This window comes from Dipodomys merriami, unplaced genomic scaffold (genome assembly GCF_024711535.1).
Source record: "Dipodomys merriami isolate MVZ:Mamm:240054 unplaced genomic scaffold, mDipMer1.0.p SCAF_8, whole genome shotgun sequence".
Taxonomy (NCBI): Eukaryota; Metazoa; Chordata; class Mammalia; order Rodentia; family Heteromyidae; genus Dipodomys; species Dipodomys merriami.
Window position 1 is genome coordinate 53,015,511 of NW_027206401.1, and position 21,205 is coordinate 53,036,715.

General features: G+C 35.5%; 1 protein-coding gene across 7 annotated transcripts in view; it reads right to left on the reverse strand.

The window, feature by feature from the left end:
- Positions 1–21,205, reverse strand: part of Fam135a (family with sequence similarity 135 member A) — an 80,273-nt gene that overhangs the window by 35,183 nt on the left and 23,885 nt on the right. For 4 of the 7 annotated variants that reach the window (XR_011369385.1, XM_070010663.1, XM_070010664.1 and 1 more), the window contains 7 exons: positions 15,274–15,413; positions 15,085–15,155; positions 12,913–13,086; positions 11,343–11,469; positions 10,533–10,686; positions 6,439–6,519; positions 5,212–5,261 (listed from right to left, as the gene is read on the reverse strand). Coding sequence is in view for 6 of the 7 variants with exons in the window: in XM_070010663.1 (XP_069866764.1) it covers positions 5,212–5,261; positions 6,439–6,519; positions 10,533–10,686; positions 11,343–11,469; positions 12,913–13,086; positions 15,085–15,155; positions 15,274–15,413 (797 nt within the window). In the remaining variant the exon portion in view is untranslated. The remainder of the gene's footprint in view (positions 1–5,211; positions 5,262–6,438; positions 6,520–10,532; positions 10,687–11,342; positions 11,470–12,912; positions 13,087–15,084; positions 15,156–15,273; positions 15,414–21,205) is intronic. The other 3 variants (XM_070010665.1, XM_070010668.1, XM_070010666.1) reach the window with 2 other exon arrangements.

The window sequence follows — 21,205 nt, forward strand, 5'->3', positions numbered from 1 at the left end:
TGTGATAGATAGGGATTTGTTAATATATGATGACTCTGTCAATATGTTTTGTTCCAGGCAATGATTTTTAAGCTGTATTAGAGCAAAGCCAAGTGCCTGTGACTTACCTCTTAATCCTACCTACCCAGGATCCTGAGATATGAGAGCTGAAATTTGAAGCTAGGCCAGGCAGTAAAGTCCAGCAGACTCTTATCTGCAATTAACTAACAAAAAGCTGGAAGTGTGGTTTGATTTACAGAGCAAAAAAGCTTAGTGACCAAGGCCCTGAGTTCAAGCCCCTGGCCTCACATAAAAGAAATGTTAAGAGACAGGTTCTGGTGTATGTCCTAGCCATGCAGGATACTGAGATCTAAGTATGGTGATTTGAAACCAGCCCAGAAGGAAAGTCTGCGAGACTCTTATCGCCAAGAAACTAGCAAAAAAGCTAGAATTGGAGCTTGTGGCTCAAGTAGTAGAGTAGTAGGCTTGAGCAAAAAAGCTCATGTACAGCACCTAGACCTTGAATTCGAGCCTTGATACAGGCACAAAAACAAAATAAAACTGCTGAATACATTTTTTCAAATTGATGTTTAATAACTCTTTAGATATTTTCATCATGTATTTTATTAGATCAACTGTCAAAAATTTACCCAATACATGTAGAAAACTAAAGCTAGATCCTTATATATCACCCTGCACCAGAATCAACTCCAAATGGATCAAAGACCTTGAACTCAAAGCAGACACTCTGAAAACATTACAGGATGGAATAGGAGAAACCTTAGGTCTCCTTGGCTCAGGCCGAAATTTTCTGAATAGAGACCCGGAAGCACAACAAATCAAAGAAAGGTTGGACAAATGGGATTGCATACGGTTGCAGAGCTTCTGCAGGGCAAATGACATAGCTAGCAAGATCAATAGAAAGCCCACCGATTGGGAGAAGATCTTTACTAGCCATACAACGGACAAGGGTCTCATATCTAAAATATACTTGGAACTCAAAAAATTAAACCACCCAACAACAAATCCTCAAAGAAACAACTGCCCAATAAATAAGTGGGCGAAAGACTTAAAGAGAAACTTCTCTGAAGAAGAAAGAAGGATGGCCAATAGACACATGAAGAAATGTTCAACATCCCTAGCCATAAAAGAAATGCAAATCAAAACAACATTGAGATATCACCTCACTCCAGTTAGAACAGCAAAAATCAAGAACTCTAACAACAACAGATGCTGGAGGGGATGTGGACAGAAAGGAACCTTACTTCATTGTTGGTGGGAATGTAAACTTGTTCAACCACTTTGGAAAGCAGTATGGAGGTTCCTCAAAAGACTTCACATAGATCTCCCCTATGATCCAGCAATCCCACTTTTGGGCATTTACCCAAATGCTTACAAACAAGACCACACTAAAGCTACCAGCACAACTATGTTTATTGCAGCATTATTTACCATAGCTAAGATATGGAACCAACCCAGATGCCCCTCAGTAGATGAATGGATCAAGAAAATGTGGTATATATACACAATGGAATTCTATGCCTCCATCAGAAAGAATGACATTTCCCCATTTGTTAGGAAATGGAAAGGCTTGGAAAAAATTATATTAAGTGAAGTAAGCCAGGCCCAAAGAAGCATAGGTCCCATGGTTTCCCTTATTTGCAATATCTAGTATAGGTATGAGTCAAGCAGAAAAGGTCAGATAATGTGATGTTAGGAAAATGAACCCTTAAATATCTATTTTAATGTTTTCGTTTCTTTCATGCATATGTTTCTAACGCATTTATAAGATTATTTCTTTGTTGCTTTGTATGTCCCTCCCCCACAGTGTAACCCCCGCCTTCACTGTATTTGATGTCAGTATAACATGTGGAGGAGATGGGGGCAAACAAGTCGTTTAAGGATTCAGGTGGACCTGTTGCAACAATGAGAAGTACAAAATGTCATGTCAAAACCAGCTTTACAATGTCGGTGGGGGTAGGAGGGGGGTATAATTGGGTGGGGGGAGGGGGGAGGCTGGGAAGGGAGGTGAAGGGTAAACAAAGGAGGAGGCTGCAATGCTTGGTAAGAAATGTATGCATTATCCTGCCCATGTAATTGTAACCCCTCTGTACAGTATGTTCTCAAATAAAATAAAATAATATTAAAAAAAAAATTTACCCAAGATGCTGATGGGAAATTTTATGTCCATTCAGATGCTGAAATTTAAATGTACACCTAAAATATTTTAGCAAAATATGTATATGGATTACTTAAAAAATTTAAATGCATATGAAGAGTAAAATTCCATTTCACATTCTTCCATTTTTCTGTCATACATTAGAAACTAGGAAAATATATTCCTTAAAAACATTCATATATTCACATAAGCATGACCAAATAAATAACCTTTTAGATTTCCTTTATAAACATAAAAACACCTTTCTGCAAATTTTTTCAATTAATAAATTTTGAAGAGCTTTCAGAATAAAAGCAGCACCTGATGTCAAAGATCAATAAATATCTGAGGATTTAGGATACTGCTCAGTGGTAGACAGTTTGACTAGCACATGGAAAGCCACAGGCTCAGTCCACAGCACGGCAAACAACCTGGGTTAAGTCATTTTTATCAGTGTGTAGTGATCAACCCAATTTTTTAAATGGTTAACAGAAGTTATGATAATGTCATTCTTGCTGGGCTCCTAGCTACTCAGGAGGCCGAGATCTAAGGACTACGGTTCAAAGCCAGCCCAGGCAGAAAAGTCCGTGAGACTCTTATCTCCAATAAACCACCAGAAAACTGGAAGTGGCGCTGTGACTCAAGTGGTAGAGCACACGCCTTGAGCTGAAAAGCTGAGGGACAGTGCCCAGGGCCAGAGTTCAAGCCCCTCGACCAACAAAAAAGAAGAAAAAAAGTCATTCTTTAACTCATATTTGTATGTGAATACTATTATAAACAGATGTAAAAATTCATGTGAGAGAAAAATGTGCATTTAAGAACCAATTTTAAAACAGATTGATGAATTGACCTAAATAACACTGTAGTAACATCTATCACCAACACTGTATGGACACTTGATTTCCCTAGATTTCCCTGCAAGAGTTACAAATACCATAGTCAAAAAACAGCCAACCAATTCCCACCCAGTAATACTTTATTTAAGTCTACATTTCCCTATTTTACCAAAATAGTAAAGAATTGCTAATTGCACGCTGTCTCTGGAAAACCCTTTTCACAGTTGTCATTCTGAAACTGATATGTGGGAGTTCCTTATACAATTTGAGCATCAATCATCTATCTTTCTTAAATATTGCAAATATTCTTCTCCAATCTATTTCTTTCTTTCAATTTTATAGTGTATTTTTTTTTGGGGGGGCAGTCGTGGGGCTTGATCTCTGGACTTGGGCGCTACCCCTGCACTCTTCAGCTCAAGGCCAGCACTCTACCACTTGAGCCACAGCACCACTTCCGGTTTTCTAGTAGTTAATTAAAGAGTCTCACCGACTCTTGTACCCAGGCTGGCTTTGAACCGTGATCCTCAGATCTCAACCTCCTCAGTAGCTAGGATTACAGGCATGAGTCACCAGCGCCCTGCTAGTGTATTTTATTTTAAGGAAGCTTCAAATCAGCATCTTAGTTTATTTATTTTCTTTACTATTAGCCCTAAGGAATCATTTCATATTCCAATATAGGACTGCTTATATTCCTACTTTTTTTTTTTTTCTTTTTATCGGTCATGGGGCCTGAACTCTGGGCCTGGGCGCTGTCCCTCAGCTCTTCAGCTCAAGGCTAGCATTCTACCACTTGAGTCAACAGTGCCATTTCCAGCTTTTTCTGCTTATGTGGTGCTAAGGAATCGAACCCAGGGCCTCTTGCATGCAAGGCAAGCCCTCTACCACAAAGCCACCTTCCCAGCAACTTTTTAAAATTTTATTAAGTAGTTATACAAAGTGATTATAATTCCATGTCAGGTTATGAGTACAATGCATCCTGATCAGTGCCATCATTCTCCTACCATTTTTCTTCCTCCCATCAGTACCCTCATAGTTCCATTTTATATAATGTACATTTAATTATAATGACTGCATTTGCTCATCTCTCCTCCTTTCTTTCATTTTTTAAAATATTTGTTCCATTTAGAATTGCTTCTGTAGTACGGTATAAGGAGCAATGTTTACCATACCACTTATAAATCCAATAGCCTTAATATTTTATAATATACTTATTTTTTCAAATACTGAGTGAAAAACTAGATTTTTATTCATATAAACTGCACACATCTTGACTACTGCTCTTTTGGACAGCTGTATCAAGAACAATGATTTATCATCTAAAGTATGGCAAAACTCTAGGACAGTATACAAAGTTGCTTGTATAGTCTGCATATGTACAGTTTTTAAGGAGAAGGTAAGTATCTGTTTCAAAGGAGTCTAGTCTCATTTAAATTTACAGCAAAACATACACCAAACTAAATACAAATTTTTCTGATTCATGCCTCTGGTTTGTTTCATTCAGGTAGCTGATCAAGACAAAATACTAAACTTAAAAAAGTAAAAACTTTGTTCCCTGGTAAAAGGAAGAGAAGAAAGGAAGAAAGGGAGAGATAGGGAAAGAGTGAGGAAGGGAGGGAAGGAATGAAAAAAGACTTGTTCAATTTGATTGTAGGAAAGAACTAGAAAAATGTGACCAGAGACACAAACTGATTTGTTGAATTAAAATAGTTGTTTTGGGGGCTGGGAAGGTGGCTCAGTGGTACAGCGCTTGCCTTGCATGCATGAGGCCCTGGGTTCGATTCCTCAGTACCACATAAGCAAAAAGAAAAAAGCCGGAAGTGGTGCTGTGGCTCATGTGGTACTAGCCTTGAGCTGAAGAGCTGAGGGACAGCACCCAGGCCCAGAGTTCAGGCCCCACGACCGGACCCCCCCCCCAAAAAAGTTATTTTTGTATACAAGTTTAAGTCATTTTACAAATCTGTCTAGAAATTCTTTTAATAAAAGAAAATGTATATTTCCATCAGTTAATTGTCATTACTAGTTCACTTATATGCAGAATATACTTTTACAAAAGCTAAATTAACTTTATGCTGCAGAAAAACAAGTTTTGATCAGCTAAATTGTGGTCTACTCCCACTATGGTGAACCAATTTATCTTTACAAGTTCAGATAAATAAGTTTTCTTAAGCAAAATGCTTAGAATAGGAAACAGAAATCACTCAAATAACTTGATAATGTGAATTTTTAAAAGTCAAGTACCTTAACTTCTTCACATAGTTCAGCAAGTCGAGCTTCTACATCTATTTCCTCTGAAAGGAATAAAAAGTAATTAGAGGAAATATTTCAGGGTTAGACCTGAAAACTAGCTTTGAAATTATGTACATAAATTCCCTTTAGAAAGCTCACAATATCTAAATACCTATGCTATTCTCAATAATGTTCAAAGTAATATTTCTCCATTAGTTAAATACACATTAATGAGGTAAGAGAATTATGAAATTATTGGACATTCTGATAATGGTATGTGCTCCAGTTTTTGTAAGAGGTTAACACTGTCAATATAATATTAACTGTATGTAAGGTAACTTGCAAAACTGCCTTAGACAAAACAAATCATACAATCAGCTTTCACTGCAGTTAATATTTGATAATATCCTATTTAATATTTAATGTTATATATGTACTCCACTTTTTATAAAATTTATTCCTAAAAAGTTAGTTATCTGTATAACTAAGCCTTTTTATTTTTGGCAGTTTTGAGCTCAAACTTAGTGTCTCAAGCTCTTATTTGGGTTTCTTGTTCATTGTTGGTGCTCTACCACTTGAGCTATACCTCCAGCCTGGCTTTTTCCCTAGTTAATCAGAGATAGAATCTTACTGTCTTTTATTCCCCAAGCTTGCCTTGAAGAGTGATCCTCTGACCTTAGCCTAATAAATAGCTGTAATTACAGACATAATCCACCAGCACCCAGCTTAACTAAACCATCTTCAAAACATACTGATTTATATAATATATGGAACATCATTTAAAAAGAAATATATAATTTATAATTTAAATACCAAAACCAAATACTAAAGACATTTATTTCTGCAATGAATTAAAGTAGGTTTAGTTTTTAAATCATACTTCATTGTAAACAAACCTATGTAAAAATAATTACTTTAAGCAAATTTAAGGCAATATCACTTGCCCAGCCAATCTTGCCAATCCTTGCTTTAGAAATGGTGGTCTTTGGAGACACTCAAAAGAATACAGAAAATGCTAGAGACATCTTTTTAATTACCATTTCCAGTTTGAAGAAAAAATCAGTATTACAAATCAATTAAGAAATTAATCTAAAATTATCTATAAGCCAAATTGATTCTACAAGATAAGTTTTTTTAAAAAGTGGTAGGGACACATTAATAAATACATTTATGAAATCTGACACTGAACATAATTTAATACTGATTAAAGGGATTTAATTAGCCTATTTGTAAACATACCTACTGTACTGATGTCTTTCTGGGTTCTTGACTGTTTTCTTCTGAGAAGGCGCTCATAGAGGACCTGCATGTTGGCCTTGGCTAGTTGTAAGGATTGTACACAGCACTAGTTACTATACTCTTCAGACAACAAAATTTACTAGAATTTTCCAACTTGTTAATAAGAGACTTAGTTTTGATCTAATAGAAAAGTTAGTGAATTAGCTTATCAGAATTACAAATGATGTACATTCAATTTATATTAGTTTTTCTAATTTAAATGTGTCACTCAAAACCTTATTTCAATTTCATTATATTTAATTTTTCTTTTTCTCTTTCCTTTTCTTATAAAACTAGAGAGATGGGTTATTCCACATGCTAGGCCAGTGCTCTACCATCTGAGCCACACCTCCAGCCCTATGAATGAAGAGTTTTAGGACTAGCAAGAATCTAATAGCTCAGCAAGTGCAATTTTCTCCTTTCATAAGAATAGATATTATAACTTGCCAAAATCTAGATTCCTATAGTCCTGACTCTCATTTTTAGTTGAGCTCAATGCCTCAAGCCAATACTCAACTATATTATCACCAAAAAAAAAAAAAAATGTACATCATTCATCTACGAAAAAAGGCAAAAAGCAGAAAAGAACTAAGGTTTTTATTTTTTAAAGAGGGAAGAGACTTTAGCTAAAATTTTTAAAGCATGGTAGAGTGTAAGAATTTTAAATTTTAATAGGACACATAATACAATTTCTAATCAAGAACTACTTTAGGCCTAATTATTAAATCTGAAGAATATGATAATGTTTAAGAGGCAACTAATCACTTTATTTTAAATAGTTAATAGCATTTTCACATATTCTTCTAGAGAAGGAATTCAAGAATAAAGTAAAATTCATAATAAAAAGAAAGTACAAGTAGGATAGAAAAGTTTAAGAGGATACAGTATTAGCAATGAGTCTTATTTTTTTTATAAAATTCTTACAAAACAAGCTATGTGTTGATGGCTAAACTTTTTCAAGAAATAGGAATGTTTTCATGTTATAAAAACTGTACTATGCTATTTCAACTATTGATTTATTCAAATATATTTTAAATAAATATATATGTAAGGCACTAATACTTTTTGTTCTTGTTGTTGGTTGTGGAGCTTGAACTCTGGGCCTGGGCGCTATCTCTCAGCTCTTCACTCAAAGAGAGCACCCTACCACTTGAGGCAGAGTGCCACTTCTAGTTTTCTAGTGGTTTATTGGAGATAAGAGTCTCATGGACTTTCCTGCCCAGCCTGGCTTTGAACCATGATCCTCACATCTTGGCCTCCTGAGTAGCTAGGATTACAGGCTTGAGCCACTGGCGCCTGGCTGGAACTAATAACTTTAAGTCTATAATTCCATGATTTACATATGTAAAACTGAAATCTGGGCTTGCTCTAGAATTTTGTTTGCTGATGAAATATTTTAAATAATTTGTAATATGATTTATATTCATTTGGAAACTGATCTTTGAAATCATATGCCATTTTTACTATAATGTTTGTATTACACATGTAAGCTCAAAGTTATACAAATAAAAGTCATCCTCATCTCTGAAAATAAAACTGAATGTAATAATAATCATGCTGAAGTTAAATTAATAGTTTAAAAAAAAGTGCTAACATTGTCTACACTATTTGACATAGGGGTTTTGACTTTGAAAAGAGCAATGCTTTTGTTTAATTACTCACTACAAATTTTATCAATAATTCTTACATTTTTGCTGTTTTTTTTTCAGTATTGGAGGGATTTGAACTCAGGGTCTCACTTGGCTTAGCTTGCTTACTCTGTTGGCTTTTTACCACGTGAGCCACATCCAGCCCTGCCATTTGTTACTTATTTTAGAGATGGAGTCTCATGGACTTAGCTGCCTGAGCTGAGCTTCAACTACCATCTTTTAGATCTTAACTTCGTGGGAGCCTATGATTACAGGTGTGAGCCACTGGCACTCAATAATTTACTAAATTTTGGGAAATATTCTTTCCTAGGTTAAATGTGAGTAATGTGATTTTCATTTGTAAATATTAGATGTAAAATCTACTTGAATGTATTATGCAGACAGATACCTTCTTTACACAAATATTTATTATCCATTCTCATATATTAAAGCCAAAGCCTTGTTTTACTGGATGAGTTTCTCCTGCTCACCCCCGAAGCTGAGCTGGCTTTTTATTATTGTTGCTGTTAGAGGAGAGGGATGAGTCAAAGTTCCTTAAAGACAGAGGTGTCTTCTTTCTCCAGTACCCAGCACAGTGCCTGACTTAGCAGGTGCTGATAAAAAGTCTAGGGAATTAGGCAGTCCTTACATTTCTAACTCACTTTCCCTTGAGAAAGGAAAACACTCTGTGCTTAGATGTAAAGTAAGTAACAGAAATACATTCCATGGCTTCCTGATTTCTACTATGGCATTCCACACTGAAACTACTAATAACTTTTCTTGAGAAGTGGTTTTCAAGTTTTATTTCACTGTACTGCATAAATAGTACTTTTCTGGAAAATGATACTGTCCTTCTTTAATACTGTGGTTTAATAATTTTTGGCCTGGTAATATTAAACCTAGCCGAAACTTATAATTTTACAAAAAATGTTTTTGAGTTCCAACTTACCAAATTAAAAATATCTGAAACATTATTGTGCCACTGAGGGTAAGTGATAGCCTAAATTAGCTCTATGTATTAGCTCTATAAATTAGCTTTATAAATGATTCTTTCCTACACAAAACAACATTTAAAATAATTTACAGCTAAGGTAACAATTTCCTAAAAAGTTATTCTGAGGGTAATAAATGGAGGGATTCTAAGTATACAAGGCACAATATATGGCCATAAAAAACCCTAAACAAAACTCATGTACCTATTGCTTGTGTATGTGTATACACTTGGGAATTAATGAATCAAGTAAACAGTTAATGACACATGACACTGTCTAATCAGGTGAAGAAAGTGTGAGCTGGACTAATTACATAATGAAACTAATCAAATTCAAAAGACTAGCCCCTGATAGGTAGGCAGTGATATAATATAATATATAATATTAATATATAATACAATATCCAGCATTTGTCACAGTTGAATTGAAGTGTGGTGCAAATCTTTACAACTGTGATTGCTTTATAACCAAACACAACATTTATAACCTAAAAGGCTCAAACCCAAGAACTACTTTCAGTAAGTTACTATTTTAGTCAATACTGATGTTGATCCAATATTGGAATTCCTGAGGAACAGATCAATATAAAAAGAATAGCATTTTAGTTAAATTTTAAAAGTTTTCTAAGTAAGGATCTCACTATGTACCCCAGCAGTTCAGGAACTCAAAATCCTCCTGCTTCAGTCTCCCAAGCACTAGAATTATAGGAATGAACTACCCCCTCAGCTACTGTTAACTAAAACTATAAAAGCAATTCCTGACTTACTCAAGTATGTAATGATAGAACTTACGCTGAAGAGATAATACCCTGTTTTTAAAGCTGCCATATGCAAATAAAAGCTAATAAAACTACCTACCATATGAAGTTTGGATTAAAAAATTGCCATCTCCAATAATTTCTCCTCTGTGAAATGCGGTATTTGCAAGCTACAAATAGCATACAAAATCAAGGCAGTATGATTTTTATTATGATAACATATAAGTAGATATTTCACTTTGGATTAAATCTGAAGTGTGATTTTTTTTAATGATTTAATTTCCAAAATGTTAAAATATTGAGTAATGTTATTATTCCCTAAAGTGATATAAACGTATGCAAAAATGTTCCAAGTAACTACAATCTATTTTGATTGTTAAATATTTGGAAGCAGAATCTGACTTTTTTTCCTATTTCATAGGTAATTTATTTACATGCAAATTTTTTTATCTACTCAAAAGACTCATTTCAAATTGGGCACCAAGAAGTTATATCTCAACATTATAACAAATAACCTTAAATTTCAAAATATGTTTATCAAGGGCTGACTAAAGATGGAACTAAGGGAGAAATAAAAATGAAGCGTGTATAAAGAAAATAGTTTTAGTAGAGATAAATAGCAACAGAAGAGTGAAAAGGACTTGAATTGAAATGCAGATCTGGCTAATTTTCACATACCCAGTTCTAGTTTCTGACAAGAGGGAATCTCTTCTGTTACCGTAATGAAATAGCTGTGCAATCCCTTGAAGGCCAGTAGCAAAGTGGCACAGAGTGTATAATGAAAATGATAAGCATGGTGTAGGAAAGAGTCAGCAATGAGGAAGTTACAGCCCTAAAGAAGGAACAGAATGTCAATTGTTAAAATCAGAAATCTAGAAATATTACACTTGAGGCTTAAAAATATCAAGGAGCATAAAACTACATATTTGACAATTTCTAAAATATGGAAAATTCAGAAATATATTGCAAAGTTGCTCATATGCATAATTTAAACACGTAACATATGACAGTAGAAATTTCAGCTACAGTGCATTTTTATAAACAAGCAGGTTAAATTGTTTTGGTAACATGCCATACATACTAACTTTGGACTGAAGGACACTTTATTTTTATATTTTATAATACAAGCTCCATTTCCTTTCATAATAATGGCTACACTTGAACTATTCTAAGTTGGAAATACACTCGTCATTGTTTTTAAAACCCCCTTTGGAACATTTCTACTTATTCCATTAAGAGAACAAGGATGATAGTAAGTATAAGATTTCTATACATTAAATTTGGTAAAATTTTGAAATATCAAGTTGACTTTCATAATGGGTAACTAAGAGATTAATTATGGTCATATTTAAATAGGTTTGTAAGTTGCTAATCTCAAATAATTAATCAAAGAAATACCACATCTACACATAAAATAGTTTAAAGTATTTCTTTTAAGTAAAAAGGGTAAAAAATAAGGAAAAGATGACAAACATAGCTAGTTCTTACATCTGGTGATAACTGTCTTGTGTAGTTAATACCAAAAACCACACTTTCCAGAGTGGGAATCATAGAATCTTTATTTTGTACTGGTGCATTTCTGTTTAACCAAGTAGTCTTCACAGGGCGAGGGAAGCTGAAGAAATAAGAAGTACAATATTATTGTCTCAATAGTCTATTTCAGGGTGAGATACTTACAAAAGAAAATATTACAAAAAAACAGTGTTTTGTAAGAGTATGAGTCCCATAGTATCATCATGTTTCTGTTAATTTTTTCAGTTACTTAAAAATTAAAACTGGAAAAAAGAAGAGATTTAGAAAACTATAGAAAATAAACTTTTGGCATTAAATCTTAATATGTAATTCACATTGGAATTACATTTCTGGAGTTAATATTTTTATAAATATAACTTGTTAAGGAAGTTTTCCTTAGAATTCATTATATACTAATCTATTTCAAAACTTAAGTTTATAAATTAATTTTATATTAAAAAAATATTCTCCAATTTATAAATGCTGTAGAAACTGAGTATAACTTCACAAGACCTAATAGGAAAGACAATGATGGCAACAAAATCAGCTATAGATTTTTTATAGAATAAGGAAGGCAAGGCAAGGACAATCTTATTCCTGGCTCTGCACTATAAAAAGAATTGAGTCAAAATGATCTCAACAAAAGAACAGGGAGCAACATAGTGGAAGATGTTCTCAATTATGGTCTTTAAAACAATATAATCAAAGGCCAGAGGCTATATAATACATAATATAGACAATATAATTAATAGCCAGAGGCTATTACTTGTGGTTAAATGTTCACTGGTATCAGGCTTCTATAAATTCTCAGAGCAATTATACAAATTGACCTACTTAAGCTTTCTGATAAATAATCTTATGTCCTATCCCTTAAGCATCATTCCTTATAATAATTGTCAGAATCAAATTAGTATTAAACCAATTGGAGTATTTCCATATAAATTACTTATCTGAAGAGTCCATCTACTGCGCAGAGTGTACCAATGATGTTTTATTGTGTGAAAGGCTTGAATTATATTCTTGCATTGTTTGAAAATAATTTGTCTCCCCATGGAAGGGACAGAAAAAAATAGCCCAAGGCATTTATATGATTACACATTTTTTTAACTAAAACAGTACATGAAATAACAGTCACATAATCTTAGTAAAAATCCATACAATTGGTTAATGTCTTAGAAAGCAATTATGAGTTAAGGAGGTAAATTAACCTATCTAGAAAAGAGACAAAAAAGCCTCATAGATATGAACCAATACTACATAGCTATTTCTAAACTATTTTTTTAACTTGGTCAACTCATTTGGACTGACAAAGTTTGTTTCATCTTCTGTAATAGAAAAAAGCTACTCATCAAATGGCTCCATGCTCTTGAATCTTATCACTGTATCATTTTTGTGCAACTTTTGTATAAAATCAGAAACATGTAACAATTACAAAATTTTTAATTATTAGTAAATAATTTTCAACTGCCTTTATCAAAATATATGTGTTCACCAGGAAAATGAAAGGCATTCGATTAATAAGAACTAAGATACTAGCTCAGTTTACCTTATTAGTGGCTGATGTAGTGCAACCAGTGATGCGTGAACTGTAACAGATACCACAGAAAGGTGGAAATAATCAAACATAACATTAACATGATGATGAATCCCTCTGTAGAGGCTAAAGTGCAGCTTCAAAGTTCTGTTACTTATTAGTTGTAAAGCATTCAGATCATCTGCCCTATTAAAAAAATGAATTTGCATGTAAGTATGAAATATTTAACAAAGGCTAAGGTTTTACAGATTACTTACAACTGATAAAAATATTAAACCAATTCCCTTTTGTAAAAATGATAGTATCGTGTGTGTGTGCGTGTGTGCGCGCGTGTGCGCGCGCACGCACGCGCGCGTGCGCACGCTGGCCTTAACAGTTTGGACTTAGGGTCTAAGCTATTCCTCAGCTCTTTTGCTATAAGGCTAATGCTTTACCACTGAGCCACAGCTCTACTTCCAGCTTTTTGGTGGTTAAATGGAGACAGGAAGCTTATAGCTTAAAGTAAATTTTAGTACATAAAGCATATAAGATTGCAATATAACAGAAGTCAAGCCCTACTGCAATAAATCCCCCAAGAAAATCAAATTATTTTCATTGTATAAAATTTTGTGCAATTAAGCCATTGCTTATTCATTACAATGGAAGGCATTTTATTATGGTTAGCTTGTCACTAAAAGGTACTCATACAAAAACAATGTTATGAAAATTATTTCTAAATATAATTTAAGATCCCAGGGAGCTGTATACTCCAACAAACCCCATTTAAAGAATTATGATTGGGTTTAAAAAATTCGTAATGGGAAGTGGCGCTGTAGCTCAAGTGGTAGAGCACTCGCTTTGAGCTGAAGAGCTGAGGGACAGAGCCCAGACCCAAAGTTCAAGCCGCACAACTGACAAAAAACAAAAAACAAAAAAAATTTGTAATGAGGGCTGGGAAGGTGGCTCAGTGGTAGAGCGCTTGCCTTGCATTCATGAGACCCTGGGTTCGATTCCTCAGCACCACATAAGCAAAAAGAAAAAAGCCACAGTGGCACTGTGGCTCAAGTGGTAGAGCGCTAGCCTTGAGCTGAAGAGCTGAGGGCCAGTGCCCAGGCCCAGAGTTCAGGCCCCACAACCGGACCCCCAAAAAAAATAAAATAAATAAAAAAATAAATTTGTAATGAACAAGTATTACAGAGTAGTGAACCAAATCATCCAGGATGAGGAAAAATAAAGCAGACACTTCAGTAATACTATTACTTATAGCACTATGTACAATCTGAATTTACATATAATTTTCTTTTTTTTCTTTTTCATTTATGTGGTACTGGGGGTTGAACTCAAGGCCTCACACTTGCAAGCTTCAAACCATATTTAAATTATGTTAGCTTGTTTTCTGTTTTGGGGGGGTTGGGTTTTTTGGTTGTTGTTGTTCTAAAAGCAGGATCCCAATTCTTTCTTCAGGTGCACATCTGGATGGAGATCCACTTATTTTAGGCTTCCTACTTCTGCTGGGACAACAAGCATGTCCACCTTCCTTTTATTGTGATGGAGTCCTCAGACTTTTCTGCCTGGGTGGGCCTTGGAACTTTGATCTTTTCAGTCTCAGCTTCCCATGTAAATAGGATGGTAGGCACATGACATTCTGTCAAGCTATAGGCTGAGAAGCAGTCTTACAAACTTTTCTGTCTGGATTGGCTTCAAATCACAATTCTCTCATTCATTCTCAGCCTCTCAAATATGAATTTACATACAAATTTCAAGAAGCATTTCTAAAACTCCATTTGAAATAGAAGGAAAGAAACCCTCTAAAAATGAAATTGCAAAATATATCACTGACTCTTGTTTTAAGTTAGTATCAGTGCAATTTATACCTAAAATGACTTAACTGTGCTGGCAAATTCACAGTACCAAGTTCTAAATACCTGGTAAGGGGTCTAGAAATCAGTGAATTACTCACAACCAGCAAACCTAATTGGCAGAGTTTAGGCAACTGTTTCACATTCCTTCAAGTTGTCTGATATTATTACCTAGAGCTCATGAAATCATCATGGACACAAAAAAATCTGGTTTATGAGAGCGTCTCAGAAAAAGCAGAAGTACTTCAAAATAGATAGAAAACAGATAGGCTAGATTCCAAAAAACAGAAATCTAACAAATATTAAGAACTAAACAGTTTAAAGACTACTTTAATAGCCTACTTACGAATAATCTCCATCTGTGAAGTGTAGATCCAAGGATAATAGAAAATTAATTTCCTCAAGGGTTTCTTCAATCTAAAGAAGAAATTATAGTATGAGGTGATTTTTTAATATGTATAAGAAGTTAGATATGCCTTAAAGCTTTACAAAAAAATGTGTATGCATATACAATGAAAGAGAAAAAGAGACTTACCTTTCTTTCATCCAACAACATTTTAACTTTGAAGATCATTACATCATTTAAAACCACCTCTTCATTTTTGTATAGAATTTGAAATGTTTTGCTGCAAATCAAAGAATCATGAACTGAAGCCGGAAAGGCTAGAGACATACCTAAAACAGATAAGGTACATAATTTGCATGTAAAAGACAAAATATAATAACTACTAAGGACTTTCATGTAAAGAAATAATCTATTATATTTTCTGTTACTCTACTTTTGCTACTGTTTTATACAGATTAGAACATTTCTGAATATTTAATTTCTATGATGGAAATTGAATAAACATTGTAACAGTTTAAAATTATGACTTTTTTAATCGGAAAGCTAAAAGCAGAAATCTTGAGGTAGTGACTTGTAGGTTACAGCAAAGTAAATAAAACTGGAATAGTAAGTACAGCATTTTCCTGAGTTTGTGAAGTTTTTCTAGTGAATTATCAACCATAAATAATGAGAACCCATAAATCTGATGCCAGCTGGTCAGAAATGAGGGTAGTTTACAAACTTTCAAACTCAAGGTTGGATCTAACACTAGGGCAATCTTATCAAGGACAGTTACCTTCACCTGTGAAGGTTGGCCTCTGTGTCATTCATGTTGGGCCATTCAATCTGCTTTCACAGTATCATAGGACACATATATATATGTATATAATAGGATATTATATGCTAATAGAATATGAGATAAATAGCCTTAGAGGCCAAAGGGGACAAGAAAGACTGCCAGGTGGGATTGGGATAAGGAAGTAGGGCAGCAGCAGCCTAGTATAGAATGCTTCTGTCTGAGTAAAATGGAGAGAATATTCCTGATAAAGGTGATAAATGATAAAAATCAATGATTGATTAAAAACATTTCTGACATGCTTACAAGGCAAGGAGATAGTCATGGGTGTTATGTAAGTCAGTCACCAGCAAAACATAGGGCAAGCTCACAAGCAGCCATCTAAACCATGCACACTCCACCCATGGACCAGATAGCCTACTGACCAGATGTTCCATCCCCTTCCCCTCCCCGCCCCCTTGCCACCACCCTGTTCCAGGATACAAGGCAAAGGAATGCCACCCACAAAGCTAAAGAGCCAACTCCAAGGTAGTCAGGACATGCTAACATATCAACCCTATTACGGCTAGGTGCTCTTAAATAAGACCCCCAAAACAGGCCATAAAATTTCAGCTGAAGATACTCAAATAAGAGTTCAGTTCTTCATGGACTCCAACCTTTGAACTCTGGCCTCATATTCTAGCCTCAAGGGATTTTCCCACCTCTCCTACCAACCTCCCTCCCCACAGCCCATGCACTCCCTTCGGCGAGTGCCATGCACCAACTCCCAGGGTTCTAGTCCTACACTGCTATTGCATATACCAACTTGATCTGTGAGTGGCTACTACTTGCCATTGGAGTGTTAGTTTGGTTTTTTATGTTTCTTTTGTTTGTTTTGGGTTTTTTTTTTCTTTTTTGTCAGTCATGGGGCTTAAACTCTGGGCCTGGGCGCTATCCCTCAGCTTGACTCAAGGCGAGCACTCTACCACTTGAGCCACAGCACCACTTTGGGTTTTCTAGTGGTTTTTGGAGATAAGAGTCTCACGGATTTTCCTACCCGGGCTGACTTTGAACCGTGATCCTCAGATCTCAGCCTCCTGAGTCGCTAGGAGGCATGAGCCACTGGTGTCCAGCTTGAACTGTTACACTAGTGAAAGGCATCTCATGTCTAAGTCTTTAATGAATACCTTCACCACAGCCATCACCTAATGATTTGAAACCAAGAGTGAGACAGTTTCAGTTGTAGCCACACATGGCTCAAGTGGCAGAGCACTTGCCTAGCAAATGTAAGGTCCCAATTTAAAAAACAAACAATAAAAAAAAAACCTACCAAAACAAGAAAAAGTTTCAGGTGTAATAGTTTTCAATCTCTTAAATATGGTATCTATTTATCTACGAGTTAATAATGAAAAGATAAAGCAAAATCACATCTAACATGAACAAGGAGGTATTAGAATTTGATACTATTAATACTATTTTATATTATTGAATAATAACCAAAATTAGGAAAGCAAGCATTGTTTTTCTTCTGGTACATTTCTTTCAGCCTTTCAACTAATCTCATTTGTTAAGAATTTACAATTTATGTGTTTTTACCTATGTTTGCATCCCATTTCTTTCTAGAATTCTTATCTTCTTTTTTTTTTTTTTTGAGTCCGGACATGAGGACTGAACTCTGGGCCTGGGCACTGACCCTCAGCTCTTCAGCTCAAGGTTAGCGCTCTACCGCTTGAGCCACAGCGCCACTTCCGGCTTTTTCTGTTTATGTGGTGTTGAGGAATCGAACCCAGGGCCTCATGCATGCAAGGCAAGCACTCTACCACTAAGCCACCTTCCCAGCCCAGAATTCTTATCTTCTCATCTCCTTTTTTCCCTTTGATTAGATTACTCTGGGCAAACTAAATGATCTCACATCTAAATATTTTTAAAGTGATTCTATTTCATTAATAAAAAATTAAACAGAATCAAAATATAAAAAATTACAGAAGGAAAACAAAGGAGGAGGCTGCAATGCTTGGTAAGAAATGTACGCATTATCCTGCCCATATAATTGTAACTCCTCTGTACAGTATGTTCACAAATAAAATTAAATTAAATTTAAAAAAAATTACAGAAGGATAGATTGTTAACTCTTTAAAAAAAAAACCCTCTCAGATGCAGAGGGCACATTTTCACCTTCATTAGTGGGACTGTAAACCCTGGGAGCCCATTTGTTCCCTACGCCAGTGTATCTCATTTTAAAGTTGAAACGAATAGGATTTTCATACTCAAACTCACTTGATTGAAATGTGCTAACAATTGACAAGCAAGGGGGACGGAATGAAGGCATGATCTCCATGTGGATCTGCGAGTGGCCACCTGCATTCTGAATGAAGCATTTCAGCCATGCAGGCAGGAAGTGCACTCTAAGCTTAGAGCAGAGGTACTGACTATAGCCCTCTTAGACAGTGCTATCGGTGGGCCTTTAAACACTTTACTTCATGAGTACATTCACTTTCACCTCTATTGTTAAATTACAACAGTTTCATTTTAGAGAACAAGTTTGCCTTTTGTTTAAAATTACTTCTGCTCAGCACCCAGAAGATAAAATTGATACATTTTATAATTGTAAACATAATTTTTGTACATTGTATTCTTTCTTGAATAAAGTAAGTTCAGTATTGGCTTGCAGATATTAAAAGAAAGTATTGACTTTGATTCAAAAAATGTTTCTTTAAAAAAAAAACCTTCTCAGGTTGTCATATGAGGAAAACTTCAATATTAAGAATTAATGTAGGTGGTATCATATCTTCAAATATCTTAACAAAGAAGTAGCTGATACCACCCCTTAAAAGTACTTAACTTACTTAACATTTTGAACTTATATCTAATACCCTGTCACCGTGGAACATCTTACAAATGAAGTCTGAGTTGCTTTGTCTTGTTTTTTTTTTGTTTTTGTTTTTATTTGTTTTTGGGTCCGGTCGTGGGGCCTGAACTCTGGGCCTGGGCGCTGTCCCTCAGCTCTTCAGCTCAAGGCTAGCGCTCTACCACTTGAGCCACAGTGCCACTTCCGGCTTTTTTCTTTTTGCTTATGTGATGCTGAGGAATTGAACCCAGGGCCTCATGCATGCAAGGCAAGCGCTCTACCATATAGCCACCTTCCCAGTCCTCTTTTTTTTTTTTTTTAATTTAAATTTTATTTTATTTTATTTGAGAACATACTGTACAGAGGGGTTACAATTACTTTGGCAGGATAATGCATACATTTCTTTTTTTTTTTTTTTGGTCCAGTTGTGGGGCCTGAACTCTGGGCCTGGGCGCTGTCCCTCAGCTCTTCAGCTCAAGGCTAGCGCTCTAACCACTTGAGCCACAGCGCCACTTCCGGCTTTTTTTCTTTTTGCTTATGTGGTGCTGAGGAATCGAACCCAGGGCCTCATGCATGCAAGGCAAGCGCTCTACCACTGAGCCACCTTCCCAGCCCAATGCATACATTTCTTACCAAGCATTGCAGCCTCCTCCTTTGTTTACCCTTCACCTCCCTTCCCAGCCTCCCCCCTCCCCCCACCCAATCATACCCCCCTCCACCCCCCCACACCGACATTGTAAAGCTTGCTTTGACATGACATTTTGTAATTCTCCTTGTTGCAACAGGTCCACCTGAATCCTTAAACGACTTGTTTGTCCCCATCTCCTCCACATGTTATACTGACATCAAATAGAAATTGAAAGAGAAAGCTCACTACCGAACACATTCTATGAAGCCATCATAACCCTCATCCCAAAACCAGGCAGGGACTCATCAAAGAAAGAGAACTATAGACCCATTTCTTTGATGAACATTGATGCAAAACTTCTCAACAAAATTTTGGCCAATCGACTTCAACAATTCATCCAAAAAATCATACACCATGATCAAACAGGATTCATTTCAGGGATGCAAAGCTGGTTCAATATACGCAAATCAATTAATATTATTCATCACATCAACAGGAGCAAGAATAAGAACCACAAGGTTATTTCAATAGATGCAGAAAAAGCATTCGACAAGATCCAACACCCCTTTATGATGAAGGTTTTGGAAAAATTAGGAATCCATGGAACATTCCTCAATACAATAAAGGCTGTATATGACAAACCTACAGCCAGCATTATACTCAATGGTGAAAAACTAAAGCCATTTCCTCTTAACTCAGGAACAAGACAAGGATGCCCACTCTCTCCACTTCTCTTCAATCTAGTATTAGAATGCCTAGCTACAGCAATAAGACAAGATGCAGACATAAAGGGGATCCAAATAGGGAAAGAAGAAATAAAACTCTCCCTCTTTGCAGATGACATGATTTTGTATTTAAAGAATCCCATAGACTCCACTCCCAAATTACTCAAGCTGATTCAAAACTTTGGCAAAGTAGCAGGTTATAAAATTAACCCCCAAAAATCAATGGCTTTTCTGTATGCCAACAATGAGAAAAGTGTGGCTGAAATTAGGAAAGCAACTCCATTTGTAATAGCCCCACAAAAAATAAAATACCTAGGAATTAACTTAACTAAAGAAGTGAAGGACCTCTATGATGAAAACTTTAAAATCTTGAAAAAGGAAATCAACACAGAACTTAAAAAATGGCAAAACCTCCCATGCTCCTGGATTGGCAAGATTAACATCGTGAAAATGGCAATACTTCCCAAGGCTATCTACAAATTCAACGCAATACCTATCAAAATTCCACCCTCATTCTTCAAGGAAATAGAAGAGGCAATCCAAAAATTCATATGGAACAATAAAAGACCCCGAATAGCAAAAACGCTCCTCAACGGAAAGAACACTGCTGGAGAAATTTCAATACCAAATTTCAAACTCTACTATAAAGCCATAGTACTCAAAACAGCTTGGTATTGGCACAAGAACAGACCTCAGGACCAATGGAATAGAATTGAAAACCCAGAAATGAACCTACAGACCTATAGCCATCTAATCTTCGATAAGGAAGCTAAAACAATAGAATGGAAGAAAGACAGCCTCTTCAGTAAATGGTGCTGGCCAAATTGGTTAACTACATGTAGAAAACTAAAGCTAGATCCTTATATATCACCCTGCACCAGAATCAACTCCAAATGGATCAAAGACCTTGAACTCAAAGCAGACACTCTGAAAACATTACAGGATGGAATAGGAGAAACCCTAGGTCTCCTTGGCTCAGGCCGAAATTTTCTGAATAGAGACCCTGTTTTGTTTTTTTAAACAGAACTTCAGAGTACATAACCAAGAAAGAGATTTATTGTACTAGATTTAAGAAAATTCAAAGAGAAGTACCAAGTCCATTTTGCAACATCAGATACTCAGACTTAGAAAAGAAGGCCTATTATGACAATAAACATATAGATTAA